Below are 26,411 nucleotides of genomic sequence, written 5' to 3' on the forward strand. Positions count from 1 at the left end.
GGACTTTAAAAATCATCTATTTCCAATCCCCCTGCCATGGTCAGGGACACCTTCCACTAGACCAGGTTGCTCAGTGCTCCATTTAACGTGGCCTTGAACACCTCCAGGGAAGTGATGAATGAGAACCCATTTGTTTGTTGTCTTAATCATGATAGAGGAACACAACAAATAAATAAACTAATTACTTTTTGGGTGAAAGGAACTGCAGTAAATCTGTGACATAGCTCTCAGAACTTACTCAGCAGTGAAAAATTATTGGAAAGATTTGTAAACTGAGCCAGAGACTTAATATAAGTGAGTTCAAATCAGATTGAAGACATATAAAATTAGATATTGGCCTGAAGAACATGTGTGGTCACCACATAGACACTGGCAACGTGTCCCATCAGAGCTGATGGAAACCTGGGTCCTTGATTTGTTTGCCCATGGAGAGATGTCCAGTGCCATTTAAAATGTCCTGTGCTGTCTCCCATTGCTTGTCACTCCATGGCAGAAGGACAAAGATCTCCTGGAGATGCTGTGTCAGATCTGATATCTCACACCAAAGTATTTGATTGCTTGGGAAATTTGGAGCAGTCCATTGTCTCCCCAAGCTGGACTTGCTCCTGCCTTGGAGCAGCTGGCAGCTACCCAAGGAGGACACTTGCAAATTCCTGACATAAGAAAAAAGGTGAAAAAGACTTTCAGTGATCCAAACACCACTCCTCCTTTCCTTCCCATGCTCATCTTCCCTTCCCAGTTCCCTGCTCAGCTTTTCACTTCCTTTTCGGAGTACAAGTCTGAACCGTTATCCATTTTTTTTTGCTGTTTCAGGTTCGGAGTATACAGGCAGGAATGCTGAAGTGCTCTGTCAGAGGGCTGTTAATTATTCATGTCTGCCTCATAATTCATGTTTTAGAAGAAGGAGGAAAAATCCCCCTTCCCACATAGGAAAAAAAAAAATCACTTGTTCCATTGAAGGAGAAAACTGCAAGGCTTTCAGCTACCTGCAGGCTTTGCATGTGATTACTCTTTCTTATAATGAAAACAAAACTCTGCAACAAATTAAGAGCTGGGAGTCATTCTGATTTAACAAAAAGGATACTGGGTAGAAGGCAAAATAAAACTGTACTAGATGTTTTTCTGGACTAGTTAGCCATGAGGTCTTAGGGAAATCAATTCCCTTTCAAGTCTGTGTTTACCCTGACGAAATGGACTACCAGTCTTTGGGTCGATGCTGAGTGGTAGATGGAGCTTCTCACAACATTGTCTGTAGAATGATTTGAGTTCTTTTGGATACTGCAACTATGTAAAAATTTATGATAGTTCATGTGTTCAATGTGCCTTGTTTCTCTGGTGTCTAAAGGTAGGTAAGGAGTGAGTACAAGTAGGAGTTCATCTGCACCATTGCTGTTAATTCTGGAAGAGTTAACCTGATCTAAATTTTGTCTTCCTAGTAAATTGCATAAGACTTTCCCTGGAAGTGTTCAAGGCCAGGTTGGATGGGACTCTGAGCAAGCTCATCTAGTGGAAGGTGACCCTGCCCATGGCAGGGAGGTGGAACGAGATGAACTTTCAGGTCCCTTCCAGCCTAAACCATTCTATGATTAATCATACTGATGACTTATCAATCAAGGTTTTATTTGAAGCAAGTATCTTTATTTCCCTTCTTTATTATTCATCTGCATAAGCTGGGAGTTGACTTACATCAAAGATACTTGGCAGTGTGAGTAGCAGAAGCCAGCTGTTAGTCTGTCCTCCTGAGGACTCTGTGCTTAACAGAATAACCCAAGAAACCATGAGCATCCTCTCTGTGCTGCTTCCAGATCCTCTCTCCTGAGTAGCTCCCAGCAGCCAAATCACGATCATATTAAGTTGAAAGACTGTCAGCAGGCAGCCAAATAAGTGTGATGAGTCAAGGGGACTTTGCTCAGTGCTCCAAAATGGACCTGGTAAAGGATCAGAATGGGAATAAAATGAGCTGGGGGGGATGAAGAGTGAAAGTCAATTAATAAGATATCCACAACACGACCAGAAGATGTGGGGGTGGGAGAAGAAGAAGAATCAGTGAATTTTATCCAGATGTATTTGGAGAGTGTTTGCAATAAAACGGGAATATTTTAGGATTAATACAGCAAAACATGACTAGGAGCAATTGGCAGAGGTTGAGCAGAGAGAGTAAAGACAGGTGGGTGACAGGAAAAAATTCCGAACAGTACAGTTTCTTGGATTCATCTTATCTCAGTAAAAGGATAAAAGTACTGTTGCTTGGCTTTCTTCATTTTCTGATAAGAAAAAAATTAAAAACCACTCTGGAAGAAATCTCTGTGTTGTGCTCTGTAGTTCCTGGAATATGTGACCTGTAAGATCTGCACTTCGCTGGTTGTACTTACCACTCATCGTAAGCTCTGTGGTCAGTAAAAGTGGGGTGCTACCAAATCAGGGGTGAAAAACAGATTACAAGCTCCTGAGCCCAAGACTTAAGGACTGAACCCATGATCATGTGGCCAAAGTGAGGGCACAAGAGCACCCTCATTTTGGTAGGAAGTTTTACTCTGTAAAAGGAAAATGTCCCAGGCAATAGCAGTAAAACAGTCGCATCTCCTGTGCTCTCTCTCTTGGTCCAGTGTGGTGCAATTCTCTGTGCTACTCAATAAAAAGCATGAAAAGCTTGAGATAGTGTGTTTTTTCTTCCTCTGAGTTTCAGGGATGAACTCCAGCTCCAAAAATCCTAAAGGCTGAAGAAAGCAATGGGTTTTGAGAGGGTAGTCCTGGCATGACAACCTCTATTGCAGCAACCTCAGATCACTCCTTGACCTTGAGGGCAATGGGCCAAGTTTGGCCATGGTCATGTTATTAACTTTCTCAGCCTCCAAGACATAGTGAATGTTGCATCAGGACTAACTTTTAGGAAAGATCCCCTGCCTGGGAGCTGTCTGGGATAGGGCTGCTTGGTGCAAGTTAAAAGCTTGTCTGAGACCATTTTAATCATCTAAGTTTACAATGTGGGCAATTAACTCTTTACTTTTGTGCTCTTTAATTTACCAGAATGCACATAGTTTATTAACACTTTCCCCCCCCGGAACATATGATTGGGGGGAATAAAAGGGTTTGTTCGAGAAAAACACTAGAAGTCCATATTTAAATTTAAGAAAACTACTATCCTGAACCTTTTGTCACTCTCTGTCCTGAACTGCTTCACCCATCAACTTCCAGGGAAATGGGGGTCCATCTCCAAGCTTGCACTGCTGTAACAAAACCCTTCTTCACAAAGTCCAATTGAAAGTTAAACTAATGTGTCACGTAAGCACCCTTTAAAGAGGGTTTTTATGTCTTTTAAAAACGTAATTGGAGCTTATAAAAGTCTTTATAAATTTATATGTGGGAAAGTTATTGAGTAGTCTGAAGCACAGCTTATGCTATGGCACAGCACAGCATGGCTGCAGGCAAGATAGGGCTGCTCCAAATGCCACCGCCACCCATATTATCATGAAACTATGAATCTCTATTAATATTAAAACAAATTTTCATTAAAAAATTGTCATAACATGATTAAGTGACTTTCAAAGTTTCTTCACATTATGCATAATTTTCACAAGAGGAGAGCATTAGAATAATCTGCAGCCAGGCAGCACCTTGCGGCAAAGGGGACTCCAAACACTCGGCACACCAGGCGGAAGTTTTCCTCTTGGTCCCTTTTCGTTTGCTTTCCATTTCTCACCGTGGAAACCTGGGACTTGCTCAGCACCAGTCTTGTAGTTCAAGCCTCTTCTCTAGTCTGCTGTGGAGGAAAAGATTAGCTTTCTTCTTTAAAGCCTGAATTCTTAAATCTAGTCTAACAGCCTCTCCTGTCATGTGTGCTTTGAGTTGATGCAAACCAGCCGCTGCTTTGGTGAGAAAGGAATGGTGTAGCCCCTACCTCTGTGGCTTTGACTCTTGAAGAGACTTCAAATGGTTGCTCCAGCTTTGCTTTTCCTTTGGTATTTACTTGCTGTGGTGCCTTCAGATGAACACCCCTCTGCTGTGAAACACCCTGACAACCACCTTTCTTCTCTCAATGTGCACATGCTCGTTTGTTCTCTGTTCCTGTGTCCTCCCTGTATACCTGACTGTGCTCACACACGGGGCAGGTTACACACTCACCCTCATAACCCAACCCTCTCAGGGCTCCTGTGCCATAACATGGGAGGCAAATATTATATTGTTTACTCTTGGCTATTCACTTACCAACTCATCAGCTCAGCTTCAGAGGTTCAGGTCTTACTGTGCTGTATTTCTGTCACCTCAGACATCTCACCAAAACAGACAAGAGAAATTTGGTTCCCACTCGAGGAACCCTTTCCATTTACCCCACAGACTGGGGTATGGGAAACAAAGCCAGATCCTGCATAGGCTCATGAGTATACAAAACAAGATGTTTTCTCAAGACTTCCCCCTCAACTTGACCATAACCTGGGGTGTTTCTGGGTACAGGGAGATAAATTTACCATTGAGGCAACATTTGCTAGCCCTACACTTTCTTTACTTGGAAGCAGAAATCTGGCAAGTTCGTTGGATGTTTCTCATGGTCTGGATAGATCTGAGTCAGATACATTGGCTGGGACTCCCTGTCATAACCTAACGTTATTAATCCTAAAAACATAGATTCATGGAATCATTGAATGGCTTGGGTTGAAAGGAACCTTAAATATGATCTTGTTCCAATCCCCCTGTCATGGGCAGGGATACCTTCCACTGTCCCAGATTCCAATCCCCCTGTCATGGGCAGGGATACTTTCCACTATCCCAGGTTGCTCCCAGTCCCGTCCAACCTGGCCTTGAACATTTCCCGGGATGGTGCAGCCACAGCTTCTCTGGGCAATCTGTGCCAGGGCCTCTCCACTCTCACAGGGAAGAATTTCTTCCTGATATCTAATCTAACTCTGCCCTCAGTCACTGAGAAGCCATTCCCCCTTGTCCGGTCACTCCAAGCCCTTGACAAAAATCTCTCTCCATCTTCCCTGTGGGCTCCTTTCAGGTGCTGGAAGGCCACAGTTAGGTCACCCTGGAATCTCCTCCAGGTTGAACAATCAGAGTTCTCTCAGCCTTCCCTCACTGGAGAGTTGCTCCATCACTCTGATCATCTTGGTGGCCTCCTCTGGACTCATTCTGCCAGCCTCTGTCCTTCCTGTGCTGTGGACCCCAGGACTGGATGCAGTATTGCAGGTGTTATTAACTGGTGGAGGACTGCAAGTGGGTAATGGAGGTACAGTAAAAGCATTCCCAGAGCACCTGTGTCTGGATTTTTTTCAGATCCACTTCAAATTCTTCTGAGCTCTGCCCGATGTGGGAAAAGCGGAGTGACCAACTGGTCCTCCTTTAGTCTTTACTATGCTTACACTGCAGAAATATTTGAGCTGCTTTCCAGCTCAAAATTTCTATCTGATTTTAATTTTCTTGAAAAGATCAGCCTGTAAACTGTAGGAGCTGGGGAACTCATATAAGAACAAGAGGAGTTAGGAAGTCAAGGGTAGCGAACTTAGATGCTACTCTGAATGAAGCCACCTTGGTTTGTCAGTCACAACTGTTTCTATTTCTGAGATCCTATCTCAATTCTTATTTTATTTCAAATTCAGACCATGGTCGTTTCTCAAAGATCTGGTTATTTCCAAAAAGATCCATGCATGAAAAAAAAATCACTGCTGGTAAGGGTTCATAACGCAAGGCAGATTTGAATCATGAGCTTGGTATCTCAGCAAAGATACACACACTTACTGAAAACAGCTGAAAATCCTTAGTTTTTGGCAATTAAAATAAGCTGATCTGGTTTGGGGCCCAACATTAAACCTGTAAAGTGTTTGGTATGGTCATAATTTGGAATTAGCCTCCCTTTGGCCAGCAATAAATCTGGACCATTGATATAAACATTTGGTGTCCCATTTGAAGTTCAATGCTATATGGTTTCCTGTTTTTGAAGAGGGATAAACATAATGGATTATTACACAAACAGAAAGTATTTAGAGCTAAACACGGAACCTACCTTCATACACACAGATATAGACCCTCAGGATAAATAAGTTAATGGTAAACATAAACAGGAGAGTTAATATTTGTTCTACTCCATGTTGTTGATTGGTTTAACAAATCCTTTGTGGCTCATCTCTGTCGAGCAGCTCTGCACAATGCTCTTGAGCTAAATTACATAACAGTTTATACAGTCACAACTGGTAAATTGTGGCTCAGACTGTAAAGTCCTATTCAGTAATCCTGCCATATTTCTAAAGCAAATTGCTCCTTAATTGAAACCTGCTTCGATATAAAAATACAGCCTTTTCAGTGAGTCATCCTTTTTTTTCCCCTTACAGTTTGCAAAGGCTTCCAGCAGTTTAAAGCGAGGGTTAATTTTGCATTAAGACCATTGCCTCCTAGTTTCTTTCAAATAAAGCCAGGGGAAGTTCAGGGGAAGGCTCTTTCCTCTGATAATGAAGCTCTCCATGCTAATGATGCGTGCCGGCTCCCTCGGATCCTCTGAATTAGAAATACTCGTGTGCCAGCTCTACTCTGCTTCATTAGCATTAAAGAGAGGTAGATTGGTGGCTATTTAGGGCACAGTGAAATCGCTGGCTATTTAGGGCAAATGGAAATGGTGCTAATTGTGGGTGGTAATTCCATTAGTAGGGTATTTCCATTTTGGTGTCTGTTTGGCATATAGGTGACAAAACAAGCACACTGACATCCTTTCCAGGGGAGTGCTTTTCCAGGGGCAAAGGTTTCCAGGTTCCCCAAATTTTTGTTTTGGTGTTCTGAGCAGTCTGTGAGGAGTAGGGTAAGTGTTTGTAGGTGACAACACCTCGAGCAAGGTGTGCAGAAGACAAGGACCAGCATTCCAGGTCAAGAAAACCCCAGAGATTTCAGGCCATAAAATATCTCCTGCTTCCTTTCCTTCCTGAGTCAGGAGCAAACTTCCAGGTGAAGATCAGGGAAGCCAGACTATCATGGTACGATACCACATAAAATTTTCTTACTCAGAAAGGCTTTCTGGTGTAAAAAACGGCGTTTTCAAATTAAAAGTTCTCCGTGTTTCCATCCTAAAGAGTGAGAAAAATTAACTGAAAAGTAAAGTTGGGAGTGTCTGAAGCAGTCAAAAGTCTATCCTAGCTTTGGAATCTAGGGAGAGAGGACAAGATCCAGAAGATTCCCTGTCCTGTCTCTGCCTGACTGAACACAGTGACATAAGTGAAGGGTTCAAAAAACATGTGACTGTGGCACCTGGGGACGTGGTTTAGTGATGGGCTTGGCAGTGCTGTGTTAGTGGATGGACTCGATGAACTCAGAGGTCTTTTCAAACCTAAATGGTTCTATGATTCTATGCCTTGCCTGTTATAAGTAGGCACGCAGGGAAAGATGTATTTCACTTAACTGTAGCCATCTGGAAAGCAGATGTCTGGTTTAAGATATTTATTTACGGTCTTCTCAGCATTGGTCTCCAACATAACTGGATTCACAGTTAATTCACTAGCTAGTGAATTCACATTCCCATTCATTAGCTGGTGAATCTACATGGCTAGTGTGGAATTGTATCCTAACTTTCTGACAGATCAGTCAGGTGTCTTGCATCCCAGCAGGATTGTCCCTTCCAAGCTTTCTTCTCTGTCTTTACTTTTCTTGGAAGTACTGGGGAGGGTCCCCTGATAAAAGTGATTCCAAGTGTCTCATCAGACTTCTCCAGCAATGAAAAGTAAAATGAGTAAAGAGCAAGACCATGTGAATTTATGTTGCAGAGAGGGTGTCTCTGAGTCTCTGTCACTTGCTGTGGTTTTGGGCACCTTTGTAACTTGATAAGGCAATTTCTGATGAGCAAGAGAGTTTAATTTTTCTCAACATTGTGTGTGTTGTGCTTCTACTGCTGGAAATATTTTCCTGAATACCTGTGCAGGTGCTGATAACTGTGGCAATAATGTGCTTGTTGTCGTTTACTTGCTTAATTAGCAGCCTAATATCCTGGTCCAGTTAATGCCTATAAGAGGAGGTTTATTAGTAGTACAAAAGCTGTTTAAGCCTTATAAACTCCTTCCAGCCAGTTTCATTGGTCTGCCAATATCTTCTGGTTGAGTGATTCTTTGCTGATTCATGCTTCTCTTTGCCATTGCTGCTTCTGAGCTGAATGTTTCTGGGTAACCAGAAAGCCCTTTACCAAAGTGAGAGACATTAGAATAACAAATTTTTTTAAAAAATAATCTCAGAACTCATTAAAAAAAAAAGAAAAATATCTGTAAGATGACTTTTATTGTAATATTATATTGTCTCCAGAACACTAAAGGGGGAAAAAAAGACCAACCAAAAACTGCAAATACAGACAGGCAAATTGCAGGATGACATGAGTTTTAGCAATATCTGCCCTGGATAAATAAGCTCTATCCAGTCTGGAAGGCTGGGAAATAGGATGAGATGTGTAGTTGTAGGGTAATACTCCAAATAATGAGAAATAGCATTTTAGGTATGCTTAAGAGAGGAGATTTTTCAAGCTTAGTGTCAGCTCAAATGCCAAAACTGAGAAGAGTCTCCAGAGGCCTTAAATCAAAAGGGCTCATGGCCACTTCTGATATCATTACTACTGTTGATGTGTTCAGTGAGGGTATTTTTCTCTGACTAGATTTGACAAAATTTGTGCAAAGTCCTAATAAAAAAGGGGTTGAGTTCTCATTTAGATGCTCAGAAGAACTGCTGCACTATAACCTCATCCAGTCTGTGATGACTTTCGCAGTCTGTGGCAGCCCCAGTTTCGTAGTGCAGGCAAAAAGCAGATTGTTGAGTTACACAAGATTTTTGCGCCTTCAGCCTCAGTGAAACTTGAATGTGAGTGAGGAATCACGCCATGGTTTGGGTTGGAAGGGACCTTAAAGACCATCCAGCCCAACCCCCCTTGCTGTGGGCAGGGACACCTTCCACTAGACCAGGTTGCTCAGAGCCCCATTCAGCCTGGGATGGGGCTAACCAGAGAACTCTGTCAAATGTCATGAAAATCCTAAAAGCTGAACCTGAGGCCCATGAATCTGGTGGATGTGGAAATACTCTGACAGTGTAGGAGTTTCTACCCTGACTGTTGCCATTGCTCTGCTTTGCTCCTCTCTGCCTTTATTCCTCCAACCTGTGTCTCTCCTTTTCTCTTTCTTTTTTTACAACACTTGAAACAGAGATTATTTCTTATGGTATTTATAAAGAATTACACAAGTGAAGTCACATTCTGAGACAGATCCTACATAACTATTGTAATTCAAATAAAAATAGAACTGTAAAGGCTGCAAAATGGCAGTGTTCATTGTAAATGTAATTTTTGGGTTTTTGTTGGTTTATTTCTTTGTTTTGTTTAGAAAAGAGGCTCCAGATATTCCCTATAATTTAACTGTGACTGACAGTAGGAATAAGACAACTACAGTCAATTATGTCCCTGATACTTTATCAAACCTGTATGGCTGGGTGGTCCTCCTTTTGGATAAAGAGACCTACACATTGACATTTGACAACCCTTTGGTCAGCAAACAGCTCCAGGTAACACCAGAATGTTTTATAATTTCAAAATTGTATCTGGAAGAGATAATCATGCTTTCGTATTTTGGGGTGAGCAGAGAGAAGAAAAAATTTGTTAAATGCACTGAGAAAGTCTCTCTCTATTTATAGGCTTAGATAAGATGATCTGAAGCTCTCAGTAGTAAATTGGAGCAGGAAGATCACAGAATCATAAATGGGTTGGATTGGAGGGGACTTTAAAGACCACCTAGTTCCAACTCTCCTACCATGGGCAGGGACACCTTCCACTAGACAGGTTGCTCCAAGCCCTGTCCTGCCTCACCTTGAACTCTTAATGATTTCAGATGTCTTAGGTGAAAGTTCAGTGTGGTGCTTAGGAATCATGGAGATTTTTACTGCATTAACACATGTTGAAGTATGGTTTTCACAAGACATTGTTCCTCTGCACCAGGGGAGTTGATTTTTTCTGCATTTACCATCATCTTCTGCTTAATTTTATGTTGCTCTTCTTGTTTTCAACATATGTTTTGCAGAAGAATATGTTGCTTGTGAGAAGCACCATTCTCTTTACCCCTTTATACTGCACTCCATGGAGCTTTAATCACAGACTCAGGTGTGTTTATTTTGGTTCCCTCTTCTCTAGTATTCAGTGACATTTAGCAGCTTCAAGACTGGGAATTACTTGCTGGTAGAGCACCAGGATCTTCCTGCCCATCTTGAGGTCGTGGTATCCTGTGGGACAAGGACTGGAGAGCCACTCCAATCCCTGCCTTCATATGGACAACACAGGAGCTGTGATTGGTACCTTGACAGCAGACTGAGGAAGCTGACCTATTTGGGTAAGTGCAATACAAGGATTGCAATGCCCCTTTTTATTCAAGAATGGTCACAGAGATAATGCTTTTTTAATTTAAACTCCAGATATACAAAAGGCCATCTTTCAATGGCCTTTCAATCAGTGAGATTTCCTTCAAAGTGTTAATCAAATAGATAAATGCACATCAGGTCCATCCCTAACTGATCAATCTGATGCCTGATCTGCAAACAAAAGGAATGTATCATAAATAGTGGGTGATGTGATATCAGTTGTATTGGAATTGGGTTTTTTTGAGAGGTAAAAGCATTAAATTCCACTAATGACCTCTGATGTCAGCTGGTCCTATGTCACATGTATCAATAAGTCATGGGCAATCTAAATAAGATGAGCCCACTGAAGGCAATAGAATTACTGGGAGAGAATTTTTCCTAGGACTGGAAAGTTCTGAAGACATCCAGATCTTTGCATTTGAACATGTTGACTTTGTATGCTAGATCATGAAGAGTGGTGGTCATTTTTTAAAAAAAAAAAATCAGATATTTTACTGATATTTATTCAAGTTTCATTTATTCTTTTAAATTTTGGACATTTTCCACAATTTCCATTCTCAGGCAAATAATTATAAGGGTCTAAGCTCTGTATGTCAAAAGCAAGGCAATGATTGTTGCTTTTATTAGTAATAGTAGAACCCAGAATCTCAAAATTATTTTTGGTGTCTTTGAGAAGCAGAGCTTATCCTTCACGACAGTTACACAGGGAAAGTAAAGATGATGATTTTTACAGTAAGAAAATTTTTCACTCATCTAATCCATCAGAATTTCCCTTGATTTGCACTAATGAGATGACATGTAAATGCCTTTCTCATGTAGGATCTCTTTAGGAATGAGCAACTAGAATAATCCCTGGGACAATGGAGAAGAAAACAGAGCTGGAATGAGGGCAGGCAATCTACTGAGCATGGTCTGGGAACAATGAAAATCATCCTGTGTACTTTTCTGGAGAAATGGGAAGCCCACACCTTAACCTCAGTCTGAGGATCACACATCCTGCATCCACCTCTGGTCCTACAGCCAGCTGCCACTGCACAGCTTGTGTCCATGCAGCTGAACATTTTAGCTCTCAAAGCAGGCTAGATACATCCAGACTTCAAACTGGGAAAGATCCCTGTCCTGTGCTAACTCCAAAACCACACTGGGCACCATCTGGGAATCTGGGCTGAAGCTCTGCCAGGAACTTGGCCAGCAATATAACCATGTAGATTATTGGGGTCCAGGTCCTAGTTCTGTGTCTTGGCCCTGTTTAGATATAGTACAGGTATAGATACTATAAATTTAGCTGTTGAGTCTAAGCCTTGCCCAAGTTCATAACAAGTATCTACTGAAAGGAGAAAAAAGTTTTATAATTTCAGTTTACTAACTGTGTAAATTCATTCTTTCAAATATAAAAGTTGACTGCTTCTCAGTTTGTATATCCTGAATTGCACTGTCAGGGAAGCCTGGGAAAGCTCAGAAGATGACATCTGTATCTTGGCCTCAGCTGTTGAAAATAGAGGAGATGACAGTCTTGGGAAGACTGGGATATGTCACTCTTGCATCACTGATACTTTCTTGTCCTTCTCTCTCCTTTCTTTCTTCTTGATTTTTATTATTTGAAGAGCTTGTTGTTTCTCATTTTAATAGAGAGAGAAACAATCATCCAAAGTACACGAGGGGAAACTTATGGAAACACCTAATACGTATAATTCATGCTGTGAACATTTTCAGTGAGGGCTTTTGTAGGAGTGAGATCAATAATTCAGTGTTGGGTACCTCATATCTATGCTGTTGGTGTAGGGTGAAAGTCTGAAACAAAGTGAGTGGATTCCCATCCCTGGTGTGCCATTTCATTTCCCTTCCAGCCTCCACTGTGCAGGCTGAGAGGGTGAGGATAATTAGCCAGCAGAGCAGACTCATGGCGTGTGGTGGGCTTTCCATCACTCAGGGTCCTTAGATGATGCTTGGCCATCTTTTCAGAGGAATATGCTCCAGCTCTGAGAGAAGCTATTAGGAACCTCAGGAGGAGAGATTCACGCTCTGTAGGAGGTCAAGCCACAATAGTCCCTTCTGGCCTTAAAAAACCCACCAGTCCGCCCACCTACCCAGAGAGGACAACACTTGAAGGTCTGACCTTCACACCATCTTCCTGCCTAACTCTGTAAGCTGTTTTGGTTTTGGTTTGTTTTTTTTGGTGGGTTTTTTTTTTTTTGGGGTGTTTTTAAATATTTTCTTTACATTTAGCTATATGAAATAATTAGCCAACTAATTAATCCCGTTTACAAGCTTTGTCGGATTCTTCAGCTGTCAGTCATGCCCGAGCCCCGGGCCGGCGCGGAGTCTTAGCTCCCTCCTTCATCAACCTTGGTCTCCATGGCTACAGGCTGCATCTGCTGACACCCCACTCTCTATTTACTGCTTAATTAAGAATTTCACGCTCAGCCCTTATCTACTGCTAAGAACAAGAACACACTGTTAAGAAACTCCAAATTTAGGCTGCTGCACAAGGAAAGCCTTTCTTGTTGTCCTGCCTGCGTGGAGCCTCTTTAACTACCCTCTTGGCAACCGCGCTGCCACCCTTCAATCAAAAATCATTAAATGGGGCAGAGATAATGAGCATGTAGCATATCAAAAGGAGGATGTTTGCTCGGGCTAAGGAGGAAAAGCTGTAAGGGCCTATAAGCAGCCGCCACTTCAAAGGGAGAAGGGGCTGATAAAGAGTCATTTGTTCCTGTTTGACTTATGTAAAAGGTCTGGTATGTCGGAGTCCCGTCTAGCAGACGCGGGTCCCCCCTCTCCGCGCTCGTGTGTCAGCGGTCGGGCAGCTGGGCGCAAACAGCATCAGCCCAAGCATATAATCACTTGACTCCGCGCCCACAATGGGCACTTGTAGGGGGTGGCCGAGGGACAATGGAAAGACAATTATTGCAGCTGCTCGGGAGGGCCATAATTCTTCCTGCCCGAAGTCGCGGGCTCTCGCAGGGCGGAGGGGAGCGCTCCAGCCTATTAGTCATCCCCTCGACTTTTGGAAGCTCCTCGCCGTGCCGGTGGGGTTTCGACAGCTGCTGGTGTTACCACCTCTTTGCAATAATTGTACATTCTGACAGGGGTCAACTTACTTTTGACCCGCCGCTTTTGTGCCTGTCAGAAAGCCTTTTAGGGCAAACTGTGGGGAAGTGGCAGGGGTGCATTACATCCAAAATTAACGTCGGTAAATACGGATCAGATGCCGGCTCATTCACAAGCAGGCTCCTGAATTCACACAGCCTTTTACTCAGGTCTGCATGAGGAGAAAAGGGGGGAGAAGAGGAGGGAAAACCCCGTGACTGAGAAGATATTGTTATTCAAACGAAGTGGGCAGCTGAATGAAGCCACCTTTGCCAGCAGTTCTCCTTTGGGCTCGGGTTTTCTCCATGCCCTTTTCCATCCGAAATTGCCTGGCGTCATGCAAGTGTTTGTTTATCTTTGGGGGAGGCGAAAAGGTCTGTCTAACACAAAAGGCAAGAAAATAGACCGTATGGAGGGGATTAAAGGAGTTAAGTTGCACTGATGCTCGGAGTTTTGCAAATTAGGCTTGGGCACGGGAGAATGCAGAGGGTGCTGAATGGGGAGAAATAATAGTAATGGAGAATGTTTCTGTTATGTGTGTAATGATCCTATTAACAAAGGAGTCACTGCTACCTACGCACATGAAACTATTAACCAGCCCATAAGTCCCTTCGAAAATCGTCTTTTCAGACCATTTTAAAGGGTTTGTTACTGAAGGACACATAACCCCATGTCCGTGCTGGATGCTGGATGAAGGGGAGACAAGGAAGCTTGAGGGATCCCGTGCCAGTCATTTCTACATCATCAACTTTGCTTTGACATGGGTCAGCCTTCATAGCATCACTCTGATTTTCTCTGAGGCACCCATTGCCTTAAGAAACCTTCCTCAAAGGTCACTGGTGGGCCCTGAAATTGTGTGTGACTCTCCAAAACACTGATGGGTTATGGCTCAACTATGTTTGAGGAGCGTGAAACATGATGTGACCATGCTGCATCAAAAAAAGACTACTTATTGTAACAAGAATGGTGAAAAGAAACATCACACAGGGACATTTGGGATAGTTTTAGGAGAAATATCCTGTGTAAATTGCAATAATAACATTATGAACTTTGTTAAGTCTCTTACAAATTTCAGCATATGGTGCCACAGTGTGGTCCTGCTCCTTGGTTAAGGTCTCTGGGCAATACTGGAACTGGCTAAAAACCAGAGGGATGTTGATTCTCTCTTGTTCACTTTTGAAATGATTGAACCATTTTCTTTTGGAATGAAACAAAGAGTTGGCTTCCTGCACGTCCAGATTTCTCTTGGCTTTTTCTAATTTTTCTAAAATGAAGGGCTGGACACAAACATTATTGAAAACATCACTGAAAGGAATATCAAACTTTTTATTTACCCCAAGTACATTTTTCGGTAGACACAACTTTTATGGAGATGGGTCATCCTGTTGACTGTTCAAGTAACTCATGTGTGAATTGTTAAGAGGGCCTGAGGCTACACGTCATATTACTGCTGTGTCAGAAGCAGGTTTACAGTTCCCATAGTTCTTAAAAAATAATTTGATTATACTTATTGTCTGTTCTAGATTCCTAAAGAATGATCTCACTTGCATTAGACTCTGTGGGTTTCTGTAATTGCTCTGTATAGGAGGAAAAGAAGGCCCTTAAGAATGTTTGTTTTTAATTTTAAAATACAAAAAATAAATAAACACAGATATTTTCTGCAGCCTTATTTCTTGGGGGTAAAGGAGAATCCAAGGTTAAAGATCTAAAGAATGGAGTTAATTCTTTACAGAGGACTGATTGTGCAGGGATGGGTCTTTTCTTCCAACCAGATAAAACTCACCCCATATCAGTTGTTTCAAGGGCCAGTTGACCAGATGTGGGCTGCTCAGTGGCCTTCATGGAATGAAATGTCAGTTCTTGGCAAAGACATACCCTTTGTAATCACAGAATCATTTAGGTTGGAAAAGACCTCCAAGATCATTGAGTCCAATCTTTGACTGATTCCCACCTTGTCAACCAGACCAGAGCACTGAGTGCCACGTCTTTCCTTAAACACCTCCAGGGATGGGGACCCCACCACCTCTTGGGCAGCTCTTTCCAATGCTTGATCAGCCTTACAGTGAAGGAATTCTTCCTGATGTTCAACCTGAACCTCCCCTGGTGTAGCTTGAGGTCATTTCCTCTTGTCTTGTTGCAAGTTGCTTGGGAGAAGAGGTCAACTCCCACCTGACTACAACCTCCTTCCAGGTAGTTGTAGAAGCAATATGGTGTCCCCTGGGATCCCTTTCCTCCAGGCTAAACACCCTCAGTTGCTCAATTTTTGCAATAGACACACAGAGAAAAAACAACCTTCTCCTGGTGGGTGAGCTCCTGCCCTTCTGGCATGGAAGCAGAGAGACCAGAGAATGTAGCAGTTACAGAAATAAGATGATGAAATGCCCTTATAACCCTGTCAGGGATGCTTTCTTGACTATGTGATGTCTGCAGGAGGAATTTCACGCCTTCACCTCTGCCTCTGCAAATATTAATCTGCTATAAGTAAGAATCTGTGTCCATTAGCCCAAGTGTATATGTGTGTTTATATATATACATACATATATATACATACATACATACATATATATGTATATATATCATTTTTTAACATCTCACTTCCGTGTCCCCATTATACCATATTTCTGGGTATCTCCTGTGGCAGATCCTCACAGAGGATGACAAAACACTGTCTCCCTGGTTCTCTAGTTTCTAGAGGTGTGTCTCACTGTGTGGTTGATTGTGCTGTCTAAAAAGTTTTGATTTCCCAGTGATGGATGTTAGCCCAATTGATGTTAAATAGCATGGAGCTGCTTGTTATTTGTAAGTCAGGCTATTGGAGCCATTTATCCTCGTTTCAGCCCTTCCTAATATCCACAGGCAAAATTCCGAGTCACTGCAAAGCTGATAAAAGACTGAGTTGCTCCTCCTTCATGTTCACTCAAGGAGCCCTGAACCAGGAGAAAGTTACCAGGACTATCATCCAGAAGGCCTATATTTATGATTCACAGCCCAAACATCCAGGAGGAGCTGTAATAAGGCAGAAAATTGATGAGCCTTATAAAGGTTTTATACAACTAAACCCTGGAGCCTTATAACTGCATTTTGAGAAGAGTCACCTTAATTCAATGTTTACTAATGATGTCCTTCATCTGTATTGCCTGTATCTCTTCCTGTCCTGTAAAACCCAGTGATAACGGACTCAGGAGCAAAACAAAACAAGCAGAAGGACTATACCACTGTAGTCTTGATTAATCCCAAGGCCTTTATCTTTTCTGGTCAGTTTTTAGGAGTATTTGTGGGAAATGGCAACAAAACATGACTGATTTACAACCATTGCACTTTGCACCTCATTGATATAAATAATTGTTGCAAGTTACAAGGCTATGAAGAATTCTGTGGAATATTCTGGCCCCAATTCCTGCGCTCATGGAGAGTATAAATGACTCACAATGGTTTGAACTTTTATGCTCTGTGGTGGGATGACACTTCCAATATGAGAAATTTTTGCTGTTACCCTGACTCTGGATAGGACTGAGTTGAGTCTTAATGATTCTTTTCTTCACTATAATTGAAAGGGGGTTGAACATCTTTACAAGGTCTATATACCATATTGATCATAGTTTATGTCTCCTCAGGATTTAGTTAGAACAGCTTTTATCTGAACAATACAAATATCCTTAATTAGATGATTTCACTCTAATGCCTGCAAAAGTAAGAAAAAAACCCCAACAAACCTGAGAAAATATATTTAGCCAAAAAAGGACAATGTCAGGTCTTGATTCTCTCCCTTTCCCAAAGGCTGATGTACCAGCTTTGACTCAGGTAACCATAAAAGTGCACAGAGATGTATTGTCTGAAAGCCACATGAGCTGTGCCAAAGACTTCAAATTAGTTTTCATGTCGTTCTTTCTCCTCAAAGGTTCACCTTGTGGCCACACAAGACATGATGGACATGATACTGTTCATTGTGAGCTCTGTGTGATGATTTGGGGCAGATTGGCTTGACTGATGTATGGATCAGATCTCAGCTACCATTGGGAGAGAAGGTGTCACTGAAGAACAGGGCTGAGGCACCTGATTACTAATTAATCAGACATGAGAAAAACCTTGTGGAATCAGTTTCTGTTTAATTATGGAAGCCTCATTTGGCATAGGAGCATATGCTGTTAACTCAATCGAGTGCTTTCAACTGACATCAAATAGTAATTATCAGAAAGAATCAAGTTTTTTGATTATTCATACTAATTTATTGAACACTTAAAATTAATGAACCTCAGTTATTTTAAATTTGCTCAGTTGCACTGGGAGAAAAGGAGGGAGGTAGGGAAGGACGGGTTTCACAATTTAAAAGTGCGGAGACTTGTTTAAAGATAAAATAAGTAAATTACAATATGGCATGAAATCCCCCCGGTGGGTTGATACACACACAGGAAAGTTCCTGGCTTGCTCTAGAACGGAGGGAAGTTCTGACAATGGCTTCATTGATACAATTCTTCTACATCCCACCAAAAAATCTTCCAACAACATTTTAGGGTCACCATAAGGGGTTGGGCAGAGGACAGGAGATTTATTTGTTTGTCAGGGTGTTTCTATTTTAACCTATGGTTGTTCCAGTCTGGTGACTGAAAGGAAGTGCCTTTGTATGCCACTGGAGATGAAGAGGAGGTAGGATTTGAGCTGGGTCTGAAGAAGCTTTCTCCTGCTCCTCTTTGATTTGCATTGTCCTGGCCCTTCTCCTGCTGACAATACTCGGGCACAAAGGTTACAACTGTGATAATTGCTTCTGACCCCTTTTCATGGCAGAGAACACAGGGTCCCTGTCTCCAGTCTATAAAGTCTGACTAATTAAAGCATCTCTTTCAGATACCAGATTTTGGGGGCAAAAAAAAATCAAAACCTGACTACAAAACAAAAGCTGTAATTCGCTTCTTGAGCCAGTTAATACATTATGCATTCAGTGGTGTGATATTGCCTGTGTTGGTGGAACTGCTGTGGATTTATAGTGGGATAAATGAGATTCCAGTTCCAGCCTAGAATTTCTGATTGTTGAATGTTTTCTTTTAGCTATTTCTAATGAGTTGTCTTGAGACCCTCCATATCTGTAAATTAAAATGTGTTTGTTTAATGTTTTCTCAAAGCACAAAAAAAGGACAAAAAATGCTTAGAAAACATGTGTAGTAGCTCTTAAAAAAATGTTTCTGTAAGAAATGGATAATGATGTCAGGAATTCATGTGTAGCAATTTATTTAGTATGATTTTTTTGTGTCTGTTCATTTGTAACTCCCTAAAATTCTCTGTGTTCAGTCACAGGAGCTGACTTAATTCAGGTCACACTGAAAGAGAAGCAAAGAGTGGCTTTACCTACCCCAGGTGGGTGACAGTCTGTGTCAGAAAGGCTTGGTGTGGGACTCACACCATTTCTTTTTTTATGGCTTTTTCAGGAATAAATTGCTGGTTTTTACTTCAATATTTTGCACATCTATCAACCCAAGAGAGATTCTTGGTATTCATTTAAGCATTTCATTGAGCCATATCTACCATTGCTCAAGATAAATGTGTGATTCCACAGTATAAAAGACTATAAACTTTTACTAAGAAGTACCATGGCAGATCAGAAAGGTCATGGAAAATGTAAGACTACAGACTATTTTAGTGCTTCATGGTCTGACATTACTGCAGAGTTTCATGTTGAATCAGACAGAAAAATACACCAGAGGCAAGGGAAACCTCCAAATTTTGGTATTAATTGCATAGCTGCCTTGTTATGTATTAACAGCAATAGTCTTTTAAGTGAATTTAGAGATATTTTTGGAGAGTATTTCCCCCAGAAAAAACAAGGGATGGAAAAACAGACCCAGCCTTAAGGAACTCCATAACAATTTAATTTCTCTGCATTTCCCTGTGTTGGCAATGGATGTTTTTTCTACTCCACAATGTTACTGAGCTGGGTCTAGCCCCCAACACTTAGGCATGAACTTGCTCCTGTGTTTTCAATACCCAATTAAGCCTTCTTCAATGAAAAAAATTCCCAAATTCCCTTTAAAGTGGTAGGACAGAATTAGGTGCTTGTAGAGGCCTCCAGAGGGAGGCCCTGCCTGCATTACTTTAGGATTTGCTAAGCTTAGTGTGCAAGATTTTCCCTTAAAGGCTTTCCTTTGTCTCTTGGTGGCAGAACAAACTTAGGGGCAATTAATTTATGAAGCCTGGATTGTTAGCTCTCTAAAACAGAAGTGCAAGTCAAGCACCTTGCATTTTGTAGACTTAATTTATTCCAATATTTTCCTAAGGCTCAGGATTTTCCTTTTGGATTTAACTGAAAAAGAAATCTTTGGGGAATGAGTTGCCATGTGTCTTGGTCAAGGTTGTTTTCCAAGGCAGCTCTTAGTCACCCCTTGGAATGGGAAGACTCCTGCTTTTCTGAGTGCTAACAAGCTTGTAAGAGTTGATCACTGATTTTAAAAAATCTTTCATACTTTGGGAACTTGTGGAAATTCCCATGCCCTGGGAATTCAATCGAGCATCTTTCCTTAAGCTCAGAACAAAACAAAGAGCAGTTAGTGTTGCTTCATCAGTGACAGGAGGATGATAATGTCACAGATGCTTGACTATCAAAGAAATGGTAATTCTTCCAGCTACTGAATATTATAACTCTGTGTTTCCTGTTTTGTAGATCCTTCTGGTGCTGTCTTGAAGTGGTCACACCCAGAGACATGGCATGACGTGGGAAAAGGCTGGGGTGGATCCAACTGCAGCATTCCAGGCCCTGGGGAAGATGTCATCATCCTGCCTAGTACGTAAGGAAGGAAAGGTGTTTAATTCCTGTAGAAGGACTGGGCTCTGTCTACATTAGGAAGTATACTTGTGTTGCAACATGGGCTCCTTGGCACTATTGGGCATTCAAGTGTGTGCAGGACACCACACTTGTTCCTTGTCACATTGAAATCTTGACTACAGAACAAAAATGTAAGTTTTGGAAGAGAATAATACTTCTTTTCCATTTACATACACACAAACACACACACACACAGAGTCATTCAAGCTGAACTATGTTCATGAACCTTATTTGAGGAGCAGAGAATTTGCAAGGCCCAGAACCACAGGTCACAAGGAGCTTAACTCTTGACCCACCTCTCTGTGTTTTGTGCAGGGGTCATATTTTACAATTCCACAATGGTACCACCTTCCAGTTTATTTTCCTGTTGTAATTCCCAATATCAGTGATAATCTCTCAAACCATTTGCTATGTATGCCTCCAAGATGTTTTAGGTCATGTCTGTATTTTAACTTGAGTCACATGTAAATCCCAGCTCAGCTTACAACATTACTGCAGGAAAACTGAATTCTGGTGAATGCATTAGGCAATTTGCAATGATATCTGGAGTAAAAAGCTTGTGATAACAATTTTATATAAGACCTGACCCTGCTCTAATGAGGAAGTTGGACTAGATGAGGTCCTGAGGTCTCTTCCAGACATAATGATTATATGATCCTATGAATATTGTGTGGTTGGTACCTGACATGTTCTAGGACCTGGTACTGACTCCTCTTCATTTGTTTGAAACCAGGTAAGTCACTCTACCTACCACAGCTCCACTTCTGGAAATGGGGATAACACTGCCCCATGTCTGTTCCTCTTCACCTTTTCTTGGCTCGTGGCCTTTGTGGAAGGCAGTGTTTGGTTTGGTATTTTTGTGTGGAACCTCATTCATGGTTAGGGCTTCTCTGATCTATGTCATTAAAAATAATATATATATATATATGGGTTACCTTAAGAATTATGATCAACCTTCAATGAATACTTAGTTTAATCTTTGATTTTCTGGTTAATATGAAAAAATACCACCAAAACCCCTGTGTATGTTTTTAAAAAATGCTTTTCTTCACTTCTGGGGTGAAGTCACATTGAACTGAAGAGTAGATAATTTATATTTTCTGATAAAATCCATTTTTCCTGTAAAAAAGGGAAAAAAAGCACAATGTGTGACTTTTTCCAGTTCTACCATCTCACTGGTTATAATACATAAGTGTGATTAGGTACTAGTTCAATGATGGTATTATGTAGAGCTCCGGGGCTCAAGTCATTTGTTTATAGGATGATACCTCTTGCTGTTTGAAGCACTCCAGGATCATCCTGGCTAAGCTGTGAGACAGCTCAGTTCCTACTCCATTCTTACCTCTGTTATATTTGACCCCTTATGAAGCATTAAAGAGTAGGACATTTCACATATGCTTTGCTCTCTTTTGGATCCTCTTACCATGGTTGGATTTTGCACACATGTGTTGGCATATTTTGTCTTTCCTACTCTCCAAGAACAAGGCCAGAGGCTACACCAGAATATCTGTCTCAACTTCTTGTGTATCACATTATATCCAGCTCACCAATATCAGCCCATGATCGTCAAAAGCCCAGGAACATTTCAGTCTTCAAAATCATGTGTCGGGTGCAGATATGAAGAGATACAATGGTAAATCACAATTTACACAGAAGCAGGGAATAAAAATTGAATAAATAAATAGGTTTGGCCAAGAGTTTGGAGTTCTGCTGTTTAAATCAGATCAGGAGAGAGGAAGCTGGATGCTGAGGTTGTGATGGTCCTTTGGTGCAATGCAAACTCACCTATGAATAAAACTCCTCTGTGTTTCCTGCAAAGCTGAGGCATAGGAGCATGTCCAGAGAAGGGCAACAGAGCTGGGAAAGGGTCTGGACCACAAGAAGTGGCTGAGAGAGCTGGAAGGGGCTCAGCCTGGAGAAAAGGAGGCTCAGGGGGGACCTTCTTGCTCTCTGCAACTCCTTGGCAGAAGAGTGGAGACAGGTAGGGGGCTGTCTCTTCTCCAAAGGAGTGAGTGATAGGACAAGAGGAAACAGCCTCAAGTTGCACCAGGGGAGGTTTTGATTAGGAACAATTTCTTCACTGAAAAAGTTATCCAGTCTTGGCACAGCTGCCCAGAGCAGTGGTGGAGTCACCATCACTGGAGAGATTTAAAAGGCATGTAGATGTGGCACTTGAGGATATGGGTCAGTTGTGGGTTTGGCTGTTCTGGGTTAACAATTGGACTCAGTGATCTTAGAGGTCTTTTCCAACCTAAACAATTTCATCATTCTATAACCCTTTCAATAAAATACTTATTTTAGCTGCCCTGTGATGCTGACCATGGCCTTTGTCACGTACCACAAGGCCCTTCATGACTAAGCCATGCCTGGAGCATTGCTCATTTCTGCCCCCAGCCCAGCCCAACTGATCTAGTTCTGGGACTGGAGACAAAACTGCTGCATCAGCACGGTGGTGCACCAGAACTAATTAGCTCTCCTGAGAGACAAAGCTCATTAGCTCTGGCCTGGCACTGTGCAGCATGACCCTACAGCTTTTGGGGTCAAAAGTAATGTCCCATGAATTTAGAGCAGTGTTGGTTTGGTCAGTTTAACTGGGGCATGTCTGTGCTGCTGGGTGAGGTACAGGGATTCTCCCTAACATATTGGTGGCTACTGGTTAAAAGGCAGCAGGGTAAAGATTGGACTATTAAATATAATCTGTGTTTTACCATGGGAAGGGATGGAACTGAGGGGCCAGGACAACAATATCTGCCCAAAACCAGAATGCCTGAGCAGCAGGATGAGACCCTTGGAGTTCCCAGTTCTAAACCACCTCCTCAGTGCAGGGTACTTCAGAGTGTACAATAAAACTGTCCCTGCTCTTCAGAGGGGCTTTACTGGTCAAAAAACCCCCACAACAAAATGCATAATGGATTAAAAAGAAAGAGATAAGTGGTAACTGAAAATGCACTGCATGCTAGGACACATGGAGAGCCACACTGTAAATCTTCTCCCTCTCAGCAATAGGCATGAAGGTGTGTTGGTGGAGTTTGGCTTGGATATTAAGAAGAGGATCTTCACCCAGAGGGTGGTTGGGCAGTGAACAGGCTCCCCAGGGCAGTGGGCACAGCCCCAAGGCTGCCAGAGCTCCAGGAGTGTTTGGACAATGCTCTCAGGGACAGAGTGGGATTATTGGGGTGTCTGTGCAGGGCCAGGAGCTGGACTGGATGATCCTTGTGGGTCATGAACACAAAGACAAGTTATCTATCATACCATCTACTTTGAGAGGCTACTGCTCTGTTGTGTGCCTGCCTATTCTGATCATCCTCCCTCTATTTTATTGCTACTTTCCCTCGTCATTCTTGCTGGTTAGGATATGTTGAGGCACTTACTGTCATTGGAGTCAACAGAGTGCAGGTCCTTAAATTAGAGTCATGGTCGTCACCGGTGAGATAAGGGTGCTGGATTTGTTGCTCAAATAAAGGCATTTAAAATGCAGTCAGGCAAGATGAATTTTTTGTCCATTTCTCACACTTTGCTTTGCTGCCACAAGTGTTTCAGCTTCCAGTTTAAAGAAAGTCAACCCTGTTTTTGGACCCAAGATTTAAAATGAAATCAACAATTTTTAAATTTATGTTTAATTGTAGCATTTTATGGATGTTTCCCTTCCCATTTCCACTGGTTTGTGCACAACCTTCTAAAATGAGACTGACTCTAAATGGCTACAATAAAGTGAGAGTTTGCTCTTGTGAGAATAAACACCCTACAAATCACCCAAACTTTATGTCACCCTGCACACCCAAATAAGTTTTTGTGATTCTCTCCTGGAAAGATGCAGTTGTGTTTTACTCCTTACTGTCTTCTGGTTACTTAAAATTCTCTTCTGGAAGCCATCTATAATGATTTTCAGGTTGAAAGCCAAGACACAAGCCTACTTTTAGTACACTGTGCATTACTGAGTTAGTCCTTTCAGCCCCCAAAGAACAGTTTTAGAGTTATAAAAGCAAATAATAGATGTTCAGTGCTTGTTTTTAGCATGAGGAAGTGCAGGGGAATATTTTGGTCTGACATTGTTAAAATCTCTGAATAAATGTGGATTCCTAGAGTTCACTGAAGAACTGGGGCACTACCTAAATTTAGCTAATGAAAGCTTTAATTTGCTTATTTAACAAAATAAGCAAAATGACATCTTTAGGGCTGCCTCATGGGCTGGACTCTGGTGGATCCCACCCAACTCAGCATATTCTATGATTCTATAAGTTTAAAAAGGTTGAAAATACCTCTATTAGCAAAATATACATATTAGAAACCAGGTTTTTGTGCCATCGTTTGGTGTCTGCTTGACACATAGAGAATGTGATTTGGAGAGCTTGGAAATTGGGATTGTGTACAAAGCTATTCTTTTTTTTTTTTCTTTTACCTTGTTTTGAAAACATTGGTAAGACTTCAGGATTTCATAGACTCTTAGTACAAAGATGAATTTCACTTGCAGCAGGGGTGGAACCCTCACGTTAAAGTGGTTTTTAGTGTTGGTGTGTTCAAGTCCACTCAGTGTCTGGCTCCCCAGCAGATACAAGTCTCTTCCAACCTGATCTGGAAATCCTCAGCTCAGGCTGCCACAACTCGTGACTTAGTCTCTGGAGGTTCATCCTCCAGAGCTGCAACCATCCCATGAGGACCTCTCACATTCATCAGGCTTCAGCAGTCACACCATCTTGAAAAACAAGCTGCAGGAGTTTAGTCATGCCCTTCCAGCAGCCAGCAGTGGCATTAGCTTCCCAGAGCTCTCGGATTTTCAGGGCTTTGGTTTATGGTTTTCAGTGTGACACACTCCTGATGCAGCGTGCTCTGGGTGGAAGGAGAATGTGTTATAATTCCAAGCAAAGGAATGCTGTTTTGAAGGCTATTGATATGATATCATGTAGCCTCCGGCAATTTCTATCTCCTTTTTTTTTATTATTCTTTTTTCTTTTTTTTTTTTTTCCTCCAGTGGTGGAATTCACTCTGTTCTTCATTTTCTGATTTTGATTTTCTTTGAAGTTTTCTGTTTGAAGAGATGAATGCTGGAGTACTGTATCTCATATAATAGCTCTCTGTTGTGCCTGATTTCCATTCAATGGTGTGCTATGGTGTTTTATACAGCAATGCTGTTGATCAAAGGCATTTCGTGTCATTGCTGGAGTCATTAGTGACTTCTCAGCATTGTATGTCTGCACATTAAAACTCTGCCATACCTGTGAGCTTTTTGTCTGAAGAAAATATATGTACAATGAAATGTAGCCCTGTTTTCAGACTCAAACTATGGTTTGCTGAAAGTGGTCGCTTGCCACTATAGAAATATCTTCATGGGGGAAAAGCAACTCTGGTTTGTCTTTCTCTGAAAGTAAGTCCCTTGAGCTCAGTGACCTAAAGTTTATTATTTTAACTGCTTAGTCATCACCCCCCCCATGAGATAAATGAGCGCATTCTATAAGGACCATGTAAGGAAGTTGTATTTGAATTTGTTTGCTTTTCTCCTCAAGTGCAGAAGGACTTTTTTCCCCCCTCAAAGGAGTGTTCTGTTGTTTCTACAGAGCAACATTTCGCCATCTGAGGACTTCACACCCCAAGCATCACACCCCAGAGTGTTGTCCTTTTAAACTGAGGAAACTATAGGTTTGCAGAGATATCTCTGAATGGGAAAATTTGTCACTCCTGTGTTTCAAGGCTCACACATGATTACAGAGCAGTTACAGAGCAGTCAGCATTTCCTTTATAAAATCTTTTTTAGAAAGATGTGCAACTCAGCAAAAATATCTGTTCTAGACTGAAATGTGACATATAAATGGCATGCCTGGGAGCGCTGCTTCTTTTCCTTGTAAAAATGTTTCAGCCCGTGTTTGATGAATATACTTATGGCCTTTGTCAACTGCAGCTTTTTGCCACATTCTTGAGCTGTGATTTCACAACCTAGATTCTCCCCTTCTGTCTGAGAGATACCATTCTAACAACTTCCCCCCCCCCATTCTCCTCTCTGTTTCATATCCTCACATACTGTGCCTTCCCTTTACAGCTCTGCAGGGCATGGGAGTCTACCTGTCCTGTAAAGACATTATAGACAGGAGTTCCTTCATGCCTGTAAAAACATATTAAGTACAAATAGTATAAGATTTAGGGGGAAAAAAGAAAAAAACCCACT

At 41.8% G+C, this 26,411-nt stretch overlaps 1 protein-coding gene across 9 annotated transcripts in view; it reads left to right on the forward strand.

Annotated features, from left to right (window-relative positions):
- PKHD1 (PKHD1, fibrocystin/polyductin) overlaps positions 1–26,411 on the forward strand; it is a 261,116-nt gene that overhangs the window by 141,250 nt on the left and 93,455 nt on the right. For all 9 annotated transcript variants that reach the window (XR_003530915.1, XM_027663423.1, XM_027663422.1 and 6 more), the window contains 4 exons: positions 9,330–9,507; positions 10,130–10,325; positions 18,727–18,792; positions 20,093–20,212. Coding sequence is in view for 8 of the 9 variants with exons in the window: in XM_027663423.1 (XP_027519224.1) it covers positions 9,330–9,507; positions 10,130–10,325; positions 18,727–18,792; positions 20,093–20,212 (560 nt within the window). In the remaining variant the exon portion in view is untranslated. The remainder of the gene's footprint in view (positions 1–9,329; positions 9,508–10,129; positions 10,326–18,726; positions 18,793–20,092; positions 20,213–26,411) is intronic.

Source organism: Corapipo altera, unplaced genomic scaffold (assembly GCF_003945725.1).
Source record: "Corapipo altera isolate COAL_440 unplaced genomic scaffold, ASM394572v1 116, whole genome shotgun sequence".
NCBI lineage: Eukaryota > Metazoa > Chordata > Aves > Passeriformes > Pipridae > Corapipo > Corapipo altera.